General features: G+C 41.7%; 1 protein-coding gene across 5 annotated transcripts in view; it reads right to left on the bottom strand.

The window, feature by feature from the left end:
- The window catches only part of NCOR1 (nuclear receptor corepressor 1), a 55542-nt gene that overhangs the window by 15419 nt on the left and 27854 nt on the right, over positions 1-12269 (bottom strand). For all 5 annotated transcript variants that reach the window (XM_064394994.1, XM_064394998.1, XM_064394996.1 and 2 more), the window contains exons 15-27: positions 9348-9478; positions 8642-8859; positions 6938-7000; positions 6457-6596; positions 5621-5747; positions 4409-4964; positions 3599-3728; positions 3081-3276; positions 2357-2527; positions 2025-2185; positions 1523-1643; positions 1324-1425; positions 743-840 (exon numbers count right to left, since the gene is read on the bottom strand). In XM_064394994.1, coding sequence (XP_064251064.1) covers positions 743-840; positions 1324-1425; positions 1523-1643; positions 2025-2185; positions 2357-2527; positions 3081-3276; positions 3599-3728; positions 4409-4964; positions 5621-5747; positions 6457-6596; positions 6938-7000; positions 8642-8859; positions 9348-9478 — 2214 coding nt within the window. The remainder of the gene's footprint in view (positions 1-742; positions 841-1323; positions 1426-1522; positions 1644-2024; positions 2186-2356; positions 2528-3080; positions 3277-3598; positions 3729-4408; positions 4965-5620; positions 5748-6456; positions 6597-6937; positions 7001-8641; positions 8860-9347; positions 9479-12269) is intronic.

The raw sequence follows: 12269 nt of genomic DNA, 5'->3' as shown, positions 1-12269 counted from the left end.
GCCTCTGAGCCATTGCAGAACAGGGAGGAGTGAGGGGAAATACAGCACAACCAAAAGAACTTTTAGGTCTAGAAAACCGACTAATTTATGTCTTAAACTTATGCCTCTATTATAGACATTTAACCTAAATATGAGTAAGATTATTTCTGCTACCTTGTTCAACAATATTACCAGTGTATTTCACAACCTGGAACATTTAACCTATAAATACCATCTGGGGGGAAGATAACATATTGCACATGGTGCCATTAGGTCTATTTCTGTCCAAAGCAATGAAACCCCTCCTTCTCATCTCAAAGCAGAATTAAGGCAATTTTTCTCTGTACAAAGGGATGCCAAACCAACCAAAACAGCAGCATTTAAAATGATAAGACAAAAGGCCTGAATTTCCTTTCTTAGATTTAAATAGAATCTGCACAAGACTAATTACACCTGGTTTGAATATTTAAGCTTAGGTGTGATGCAATTTTTAGGAAAGTTGCCCTCAGTTAGGCTTACCAAAGGCTCTGGTATTACTTAAAAGGTTTGCAAACTCATATATATGAAGATGAAATCATGGTAATGCTGACTTAAGCAATAGTGGGGTTTGAACATCTGATTGGATTGAAAGTTCTTTTCCCAAGGCAGTTCCTACCCTGTGATAATAATTTACTTTTTCAGACATGCAAATACATTCACAATGATAGTCTGAAGATGAAGATCTGTTTTGCTACAGCCTTCCCAGCAGTGAAAGGTAAAATACCTGAGTTATGGAGCCTCTCAAAGAAGGAATGGTCTCAACTGAAACTTTATTGGTTGGAGTTCCTCGTGTTATACTCCCCTCCTGTATTGTTGTGGTACCTGATTTGAAATAAAGACATCCTGATAAATAAGAGAATAAAAAATATCCACTCCATTTGACATGTTAAAAATTCTATTGAGAACTGTTAGTTTACATTAAAATACAGGGGAAATTTCAATTTAACAGCTGGCATATGAGGCAGTTAGGCTGTTTCCTCTTTTAACATAACCTTTTCCAGACTATAAGTATTTTACAGCATTAACTGACAGCAGTTAATTTATCTTCTTTTGATTGATTTGCTGTAGTGAGCAACTTTATTTTGAAATTGGCTTGGCTCCTAACAAATATTTTTAAGTGAGCCCTGCAGACAAGAGGAGCCAGCTACAAATACACATGCCTTGGAAAACAGGGAACAAATGAACTCTGTAATCTTATGATACTTATATAATCATAGAATACTTTAAAATAACTCTTCAGCAGTTAATTTTCTTGGTTTTCTCAGGCTCTGACAAGAGTTTTTTAATCTGTGTGACTTTCTTTACCTCGCACCACACTTTCATGTTGTGCCCTGACCAGGAGTCCCTCAGGTTGGGAATTCTGGCTTCTGGGTGAGAATTCTTCTTGTTTGATATAGGGCAGAGAAGCTATTGAGGAGAAGACAAAGGTTGAGGTTTTTTAATATCCTTTAATTATGGATCATTAAATAGTCTGTATAAAACATGTCAGCTTTTCTTTGCTTACCAGATTTGGCTGACTCTTGCTGCCTTGGCAGCCCAAGGGATATAGAACCCACTGATGGCTTTGCAGTTTCTTGGGCATAGGAAGCTTGACTGTGGGATGTTAAATATGTGCCAGGTGTTCCCTGAAACAACAAAGAGATGTTAATTCTTGTTTCTGGAATGAGGACTCACATCTCTTTAAAGAAGAATGATAAAACTACTATGATCCCATCTGGAAATTCTACAGTGCCCCACTGCCATGTCCCAAAGCACAGAGCAGCAGGAGTGGAGTGTCACTGGTAGTCTGGAGATGCAGATCACCTAAACTGGATATCCATGCCCTTAAATGAGAGCAAATGTTCCATTTCTAAAGCTCCTGTAATTCCTGTAATTTTAGTATTATATGTACAGATAGTTGTTAAGGGTTAATGCTGTGACTCCATAACTGAATACAAGAAGTTTAAGATTGGAGAAAGGGGAAAAAAATTGATGTAAGACAGATTTTCAAACAATAATTCTCTTACTTGTGAGATCGAGCCTCCCATGATGAAGGAAGGTTTTTCTGATGGCACACTGGTTTTGGAGGATGGAATGAGAGGTGGTGGTGGCCTGGTGGGTCTGGTTGTGGGCAGGCGAACTCCTTCAGGAATATTGGTTATCACCTGGTGAGGGGCTGGCTGGAGAACTTAAGGGGAAAATTGTACATTAAAGATTGCAGTGTGTACAGAAATAGCACAGTACAGCCTCACTGGGCTAGAAAAACACTGAGCACCTATTCACACACACACAGAAAATGACCTTTCTTCTATTAACTCACAAAGAGTTTAGAGAATAATTTGATCCTCCAAATCCTTACCTGGAGGGACACTGTAGCGAGCTGCATTCATCTCAGGCTGGGGAGAGGCTTTATTGACTTCTCTTGGAGATAACCTGTAGGGTGATGCTGACCTTGTGGCTGAATTTTGCACTTGTGCTTCCTGTTCTATTCTCTTGACCTCAGCATAAGGCATATAGGCCACTGGTTTTCCTGGGAGGGTTGAAGTTATCAGAAAGAGAAGAACCCTGGGTTAGAAATTGGAGTCAAAAGGTCCAATTCACAGCACAGTTTTAATAAAAGGACTACTCCAGTGCCAGACATACCCATCAGGTACAAAGAGTGCAATTAAAAAGAAGTATTAATGTGTTCCACCACACTTTTGTGCCCTATTTCAGTGCTCAGTGTCCATGTATGAGCACAGTTAAGATTAATGTTTTGCTGCATGGAGTAGACACTACCACCTTTACCTTAAGCTTCTGGAAAGGCCTCCCCTAGAACAGGATTATCTGCTCTTTTCACTCACATGGTTCATCTTTCTCTGTAGGAACAACTCATTTTTGGGTTTGACCCAAGTGGAACCAGTTTTCTGCCTTTATATAAAGGGGTTACAAGGCAGCTCTTCAACAGTAAGTGCAGCAGAGCAGGCAGGTCCCTTCCAGCAAGGAGCAGCTCATTATCAGTTCCTTATCACACTAAACTGTCACTCTCCAATCAGGCAGCACAAAGCACAGGGTTATCCCAGCACAGCTGAGGGAACACCAACCTTCCCACTCCACGCTGGGGCTCTTGGAGGTGCCACAGGGGCTCACAGCACTCCGATATTCCATGTCCAGCTGCTCCTGGCGCTGCCGCTGCTCCTCCAGCAGGGCTGACTCGTGCATGGCCTTGATGTGCCGCTGGTAGAGAGCATAACCACTCACTGGGGTGCCCACGGGGACAGAGCAGGGGCTGCAGGAAACCTGGGGACAGCAAAGGGACAATGGCAGGGACAGCAAAGGGACAATGCCAGGGACAGCAAAGGGACAATGCCAGGGACAGCCTCGCAGGCACTTCCTGGAGGAGCTGTGGAGCTCAACTACCCCCTGCAGTCTGGGTGCTTCAAAAGGTCCACAGCTGGTTTTAAGCTATTGGGTTTATACTTGGTTGTACTTAAACTATTTTCCCCTGAAAAATACAATAATAAAGCAAACCATATTTTTCTTCATTTGTTTAACAATTTTTGCCTGACTAGATTTAGGGGTAACAAACAGTCCTTCAAAGAGCACTGAAAACTGCCCATACCATAGGTGGGATGACAGCAGCTCGGTGGTGAAGCTGTTGCAGGTCCATCTGCCCTTGCTTTATTGTGGATGATACCAGGATTGACCCAGTTGGATTTAACAGTGAGGGCTTTGACTCTCTGCTGAAGATACTGTAAAAAGAGATACAAGGGAAAATATCACCAAAAAGAGTAAGATTACACATCTTAAAAAACTCACAGCCACAACTCTTAAATTCAAAAAACCAACACAATTATCAAACTGGACAAAGAGCTGAAAAGTCAGAACCATGTTGTGTTTTGTTTCACAGCACATAATGCTGCTATATTTTCCTACTACACAGAAATACCAAAATATGAGCTCAGAGTCTCCCACATCAGAAATTTATGTATGCAGTACTTACATCAATGTAACCTTCTTTGTAGAGAGTGCTTTGGAAAAACACAAAGGATAGGAAGGACTACATGTATTTAGTCCACAGAAAATAAACAACAGTCTACAACAAAATGATTTCACATGGAGGGCTAAGACACTTGTGGAAAGATGATGTTTGAAGAGGCAAGGGAGTGCACAAACACCATCACCTGCACTCTTCCAAAGCCCACATGCACTCCATGACACTGGATACTTTTGACATTTAAACATCTATCCCTGGCACTGTGTGTATATTAAACCACTGAGAGGGAGGGGGGCACTGGCTCCAGTGCCACGCTGGGGTGACACAGGAACTGCACCAACAGAACACTGAAAGGACTTCAAATACCCTCAGTGGTGTCAGCCATTCCCAAAAGAGAAACAGCTCCAGAGACTGTCCATTCAAAGCCCTACTCACCCCTGTCTGTCAGGTTCTCCATCAACTTCCTCATCAGCACTGCAGGTGGCACTGGAGTCATTATCTGAATGGGATTCTGGCCTGGCTGCAGTAACTTGCTGGGACAGGCTGTAGTCCATTTCCTCTGGTTCTGACTTTTCCTTGGGTTTCTCCATCTCTCTCTCTTTGGTATCACTCTCTATTTTCACTTGAATATTCTCTGGTAGCCTCATTTCAGTCTCTACAGGCTCTACTTTGGTATGAACTGGAAGAGTAATCACAGGCTTAGCTTCAGCTGAGTGGCTTCTAGTGTCCACCTCCATAGGCTCCTCAGCCTCAGTGTTTATTTCTTCCTTGACCTGTGGCTCAGGGTTCTGAGTTTCAGCTGTTGTTACACTTTGGGCTGGTAAGGAGGGAGATGTGCTGGCTGCAGGTTTAATGGCAGATTCCTGCTCTGCTGGGGCCTCAGTGGTTACTTTTGGAGCAGCAGGCTCAGATGGAGTTTCTTCAGTTGGTTTAGCAGGTTCTGCTGGAGTTGGAGATGGAGCACTTTCTGTATCAGAACTATTTTCAGCACCTGGGGAAAAAATGTTTTGCTGTGAAAGTTCAATCAATGAAATCTGAAAAACTGGGTGCAATAAGGATCCATCAATTTTAACCAACCCATCTGCAAAACAATCCATTTTGACTTATTATAGAAATGGGCAATTGGCTGAGTTACAGAAACACTGCAACTAAAAAATACCAACTACTCAAAACCCAACACTTAGTCATTTTCTCTCATTCATTGTTTATTAATTCTATTGCCTTTTGCTCCACAAAAGACCAGCCAAGATTGACTGATGTTGAGTGTCTATAAATAAGCAGTTGAAACCAACAAATATATATATAAAACAACAACAAAAAAAGCCACTTGAATTTGCTTGTCTGAAGCTCTACTGAGACTACCAACTACCAAAGGTTACATTTATTTGATTCAATTTGTTTCAACACTCCAGATGACAGCATAATCAAAGCATCTCAAAATACTAAGCAGCAAACATCTTTAAGCTGTTAAATTCTAAAAATGCTGCATCCCCTTGAGTGAGTTCAAACTGCTGAAACTCAACTGAAAGAGCATTTGAGCAACAACAACAACATCATGAAGTGGAACACAGCTTTCTGAGCATATAATTAGCACAAAACACAGGCTCCTTCCTGTGCACACACCAGTTTCCTTCCCAGAAAAGTTACCTTCACTGTCTTCTGGGTTCTCTTCTTCATTAGATGCTTCAATGTCTTCATCCTCCTGAGCTGACACAGTGGAAGCCACGCTCTCACACTGGGACACATCTCGCTCCTCTCGGGGCCGTCGCGAAGACTGAGGAAGACACAGCATTGACAATGTACTGAAAATTCACAATTATTGCCTTTTACCACATTCCCATCTACCAATCTGAGGTTGAAATGAAGGACAGAGTATCTCTATTTAGCACAGTCATTCACAAAGGGACACTCTTTCAACTTCAGCCAACTTTTGCTGCTCCTGTCCAAAACCAAGTTTGGGAACAAACCACGGTCTCACGGCATATTTGGGGGACAATTGCAGCAAACAGACCCTGATGTTCTTCATCTCAGTGAGAGAAGACCAGGGCAGCACTGCAGCTTAGAGGATTCCAACACACAGCATTCTAATTTCAATGCCCCCAGACTTTCAGTTCCTGGACTTCTACCACCTCTCCTGCTCTGTTTGCTAAGGTCAGTGCTAGCTGTGTTTCAAGGAGCTGTTGTACACCTGCAGCTGCCCATGCACTGGTGAGGAACGTGGCTTTCAGAGCACTGAAGAACTCTTCAGGTTCAAGTGTTTTACCTAGCACAAAACCTTCTCTTGTATTTTAAAGCAAGAAGTGGTTACTGTCACAGGTCAGTGAGCACCAGACACCCTCTCTAGGAGATTTATGTCACAACACAAAAACAAGTAGAAAAGGAAATCAGTGGAGATTGCAAAACAGCCGTAGTGAAGTGTGATGCATGACTTCAGAAAGATCCAAGTTTTCTCCTGCAAAATATTCAATATCCACAGCACTCACCTTCTGTTTGTGCTGTTGGAGGAGACTGTCCAGGTTGTGTCTCCTTTTGTAGTTGAAGTAGAAGTTCTTACACTGAGCTTCACTTTTTGTCCCAACCATTTTGGCAATCGCTGCCCAGTTTCGCCCATGTTCCACTAGACCTGGTCAGACATAAAGGAACCAATATTTACTGTGATCAATAACTCAGCTATCCAAACCTCAATAAATGGAACAACAACCCATGGGGAGGCAAGACAGAGAAGTACTGCTGTCCAAACAGCTCTAAGTAACTCACAGGAAAAGAGTCAACATAAGTCTCAAAAGATTATTTTGTCTGTTAAAGCTGCTTGCTTTTCCTTTTTTTACAAAAAAACCAACAGCAATTTTCAAATCAGCATAGTGTTGGCAGAAGTCACAGCAAATGTATACAGTGATTCAGTAAATCCTTGAAATTTTGTAATGCAAGCATCCAGAAGGAAGTCAAAGGCTTTACAAGGTTTACCTTTCTTAGCAACTTCCATTTCTTCTTCTGTCCAGCGGGATGTCTCCACAGGCTCTGTAGAAGCTGAAAGAGAAACAGACACTGAGCAGAGAAAAGACCAGGATTCATTATCATGGCACCAATTATGCATCCCATAGTCAAGAAATCTATTTACATTATGGCTTGCTCAAGCCACTGGAGAAAGCTCTCTTGTCAGAGGGAAGCAGTCAATCTCCATGAAACCAAGTCAGAGATACAGAAGGAACCACCAAAAACTCAGCAGAGAAAATTGGTCAAAACTATTCTGCCTACAAAACTGGGATTAATTGTCTGTCAAGGAAGATTTGTAAGTAATTTAGATGTATTTATGACTAAAATTTTATTTTAAATGTCAGTAATTACCATCAGCTACTAAAAGCAGCAATCCAACATCCTCTGGGCTAGTTCAGTGCTGTCTCACTGATGGAATGGTTATTTATTGGTTAGTGGGTGTCAAGAAATCTACTGTTCCTGTATTAACTGAGTCTCCAACTGGATAAATGGACAAAAAGCAAAGAAAACAAAAAAAAAAAAACCCCAGTAAGTAAAAGTAAGTAGGAAATTAAGTATGATTCAGTGCAAAGTGCTTTTCATTCTCTCCTCTGGATTTTGTATCATCTTGTTTAAATTTCTGAACAGCACTGAGCTGCACCAGCCTCCACTTCCCTTCCATAAAATCTGCCATTACACACAGCACATAACAAAGACCCTGCAACAGCTTCCATTAACAAACCACAAAAGTAGGACACTAAAGTATCTGATCCACTGAAAAACTATTTTGGGTTTTTCAGAAAACCCTGCAAAAATGGTTTAAAAATAAAGCAAAACAAAAGCAAAACTCACTATTGCTTCAGACTTATAAAAACCCACTGTATCAATGGAGCAAGAATGTTTCTCACAATCTCTGTTGTTTACAGTTATACAAGACTGATGTGCTCACTTATTCCATTCTTTATAGGCAGAACATCTGAGAACAGAAGAGTTGTTACAAGCTCTAGAACAGCAGCTGCCTGTAACTACCCAGCTGAAGCATGAGGAGCAACAAAATTTGCCACAGCAGAGCACTGCAAGAAAAAACCACAACCTGCCCTGCCATCCTGGATAATTATTTACCAGCCACAAGATATTCTGGTATTTCTGCATCAACACAAAGTAGGTCAGCCTTTTCCAAAATACACTCAGAGACTGCGTCGTCTTTTTTAACCATACCAGCCAAGAAAATAACATTTCATTTTTAAAAAGCCTCTTGCCATCTAATGCAGAAACAACAACTTGCCAAGATCTTTTTCAGCTTATGAAACTCCCTGAAGTACTCAAATATCAGGCTAATTATTTAACAGCATCCTCAGTGAGCTGCAGCCTGTAAGTGAATCTGTGTCACAGGCACCTGGATCCCTGCAGCCCCATCATGAACCTGCCCAGGGAGAAAAGGTGTTATCACACAAGGGCTGAGCTGCCTTTTCTCCCCTCACATCATTCTAACAGTCAGCTGGTTGCACTATTCATGAAGCTACACTTGTGAAGTTTAGCAGTTCCACACAGTCACAAAATTATAAGCAGGGCTAAGAATAAAGCTGGAATATTAAACAGGAAAACAGAAGCGCGCTGCATGCCTGGAAACAGCCCCGTGTCAGTGAGGAGCTTCCAACCAGCTGGGTCCCTGGGAGTGCTGTAAATGCTACTCACAAGGCTCTGGTGGGGGTGGCAGAGGTGGTGGTGGCTCTTCAGTGGCTGCAGCTGCAGCAGCATTTGCCTGTGCAGCTTCATTTGTCATTGATCTGGTGATTCTGCCCTTACGCCGACCTTGGCTGTTGGCGGTTTTTCGGCCCCGAGGAGCTGCCTGCTCCCTTTCCTCTGTTTCCTCTGGTGCAACTTCAGTTTTGTCCTTTTCTTTGGTATTCTCTCTGGGAATAGGGAAAATATAATTCAGTCACATTCAGAGAGCCATTGTGAGCAGATATTCCTGAATATCAATGGACAAAAAACCTCCAAACCCCACAAACAAAACTCCACGAACTCAAAAGATGCCTTCAGTGAAAGAGAATTCACTTATTGCCCACAACTTCCAGTTGCCAGACAGTAACACAGATATATGATTTTGCCAACTTTAAAGAAAACATGAACACTCCATGTGTGATAGAACCTATGAGAAAAGCCCAAACCAACAAGATATGGAAATTATTACATGTGCAAAATAATAATCCCATTACTTTTTCCATTGATCTGATTAGCTCAGCAAGACAGAGAAATTTGTATGTCCAAAAAAATTGTTTCATACACAAGATAAATAATTTCTAGTCCAGATTTCACTGGCCTGCTAAAGCAAATCCTGATCTTTGCCAAAACCTGCAATCTAGGGTGAATTCACGCATTTCAGCACATACACACTTACTTAGATTCCTCCTTCTCATCCTTCTCCTCCTCATCTTTCTTTTCCTCCTCTTTTTTTTCTGTTTTGTCTGATTTTTCCTCTTCTACTTTTTCTTCTACCTTTTCTTCTTGAGAAGGACGAGCAATCTGTTGCTGAAATGAAATAGTGTTTAGATGATAACTTGATCACACAAAGGTGCAGCATCTTGTCCTCAGAGCAGCACAAAAACTGATGCTGCCTTACTTCCCACTTGATAATATTTTAAGTTACAGGCCCTGCACAGTGGTCAGCATAAGAACAGAATAACTCTGCTTTATATCACATAAATTCCATGGAAGTACAGGAGGTTTCTGCAGCATGAGCATGGAGGTGATTGTGTACATTCACACACTGGCTGCTGTGTGTCCCACTAAAAATGAACAGCTATATTTTAAAAGTGCTTAGGGAGGTCTGACCATGTAGTGAGGGTGTTGCTCCTCTCAAATTTTATTTTTAACTTCGTTCATTTTATAGTGAAACACAATCTTACAACTGGGGAGCAGAAGGTCTTGTAGCATGAAAGTTATCAGCAGCTCCAAGTGGCTTTCTCAAAACTGCCACTAGTATTTAAGAAATATAATTGTTAAAAAAAAATTGTGTTGGGAATTTTAGACTTACATTTCCAGTGAGTTTACAGAAAGAATTATTAAAAGAACAAAGTCTTTTCTCTGCTGAGATGACAGCTTTACAAGCACTGTGCTTGTCTCAAACAGATACTCAGAGTACATTTGGCAATTCATGGAACACAAGGACAGAGAACGACAAGACAAGGACAGAGAATTACAAGATTGCTGTTCTAGCACTTCATGAACTTGGATTTTACAATCTACTGAAAAATTCCTCAAAATAGGCTTTTCTTTCTCACAGAGGAAGCAACCTCCCTATGAGTGCAGCAGCAGGTGTCACTGTTTCACTAACTAAACTGAGGCTGGAAATAGTCACAAACTGACTTGGTTTTGACATTTTAACAATGTGAACTGGAGCAGAAACCCTAAATACTAACCACTATCATCTTGCTGCAAATAATTAGCAATTAAGGTGCTGGTTACTGATTATGCAAAGACTTCCTTGAAGCAAGATGTCAGAGACATGCTAAGATAAATCATTTCCACCTTGCTAGATAGATTGAGCTGAAAACAAGGAGTTAAAACTGCATTTAAAAAAATTAAAGAAATTTATTTTACATCTAATCTATTTAGAAAACAGCTGTTGAAAATCCTGTTCTTACCAGGCCAACCTAACATCACTTGGTTCTCTGTTACCCAGTAACTTTATTCAAGCTGCACAATCAATGCATAAACACAAACCTTAAAGGAGTCGAAGCCTCGGTCAGCGACGTTCCTGCACATTCATCTGCTGCTTGAACTTTTACTGTCCACACAAGGGGATGGGCTGGAGCTCAGGGCACGGCTCAGAGGGGCAAAACCCACCCAGCAGCCACATCACAGAGCTCCTTAGCACGGGCTGCCTGACCCAGCAACGTGTTTATTCCAGGAAATGGTGTCATTCTGCCACTTAAGCTGCCTGCAGCAGTGCTGCCCCTCTCACACAGCACCTTCTAATCTCCCCGGAGTCACCAGAGGTGATCCCCGTCACACACAGGCAGTGAATTTCTGTCTGCTCACATCACTGGCCTCCCACCTGCTGCCAGCCACACTCACTGCAGGGACACAGCCAGCACTGAGCACTGCTGCCACATTCATTTCAAACTTCACTTAAAGAAACCTTCTTTCAATGAGTTAAGGAATTCTCATAATTATCTATTCATAGAATCATAGGATGGTTTGGGTTTGAAGAGACCTTTAAGATCATCCAATTCCAAACCCCCTGCCATGGGCAGGGACATCTCCCACCAGACCAGGCTGCTCCAAGCCCTGTCCTGAACACTTCCAGGGACAGGCAAGTTAAAGCACCATACAGCCATGGCTTTCTCTCAATTCTCTGTTAGAAACTTGCTCTACATTTGACAAGCTTTGGTTTAAGACACATTTGTTCAGTTGTCTCTGTGACACTCTGGAACAGTTCAGGCAGCATTTTATAAAAAGCCCTTTCTAGACCTATTTGAGGACAAACACACATCAGAATTTTATTAGCCTTGCACCTCTTCACATCCTTGATCCAGCACTCAGTTTCTCTGAAGTGGAAGCCCCCACACTGAAACCTGAGCCAAGCTGTGCTCGCTGCATTCTCTGGAGGACTTCAATGTCCTTACCATGATTAATATCTCCTCCACTGCAATACTCCACTTGCTTGCCTTCTAATTTACAAAAATATATGAACTATTAAGAGTTTAAGCTGAAGCACCTGTTGGCCTAAGCCCATCCTGGAGCACCTCATAAATCTTACATGACTTGTGTTTGCCAATCAGCAAGAAAGTTTCAAGTTGCTACTGAGAGATATGAAAAATATCAGCTTCAAACAAAGCTGGGGCACGGGAGGGGGAAGGGGTGAGCTGCTTTCTGCAACTGTAAGATAAAAGTTCTGGCAAGCCAGGCAATTCAACCCTCTCAAGTTCTTTTTTACTAGCTGTTATAGATGTTGCTAATTCATCATTAATAAAATTATAATTTTTTTTTCACCATGTAGTTCTTTACTATTAACATGCTAACTGCAATAGTTCTGAATTTAAATTTCCAGAAGTGGTCAAATTTCCCTTTTAGAGTGCTGAGAGTATTTCCTTGAGTTGGCAAGTCCATCTCAACCCTCTCCAGAGCTAAAAACCTGGCACTTCCTTGCATCCTTCACAGAGCACACATTAAGCCTGGCCAGCAGTTGCCCAAAGTTTAGGGATCTGCTGTAGCACTTAAAGTGCATCTACAACCAGCAATTACAGAGTACAACTCTGCTACAATTCCAAGAGCAAGTAATCTAAGCTGAACAAACCTTCAGTGTTCCAACTGATGT

This window comes from Passer domesticus, chromosome 19 (assembly GCF_036417665.1).
Source record: "Passer domesticus isolate bPasDom1 chromosome 19, bPasDom1.hap1, whole genome shotgun sequence".
Lineage (NCBI taxonomy): Eukaryota > Metazoa > Chordata > Aves > Passeriformes > Passeridae > Passer > Passer domesticus.
The sequence above is the reverse complement of the archived record's forward strand: the minus strand, read 5'-3'. Positions and strand labels throughout refer to the sequence as shown.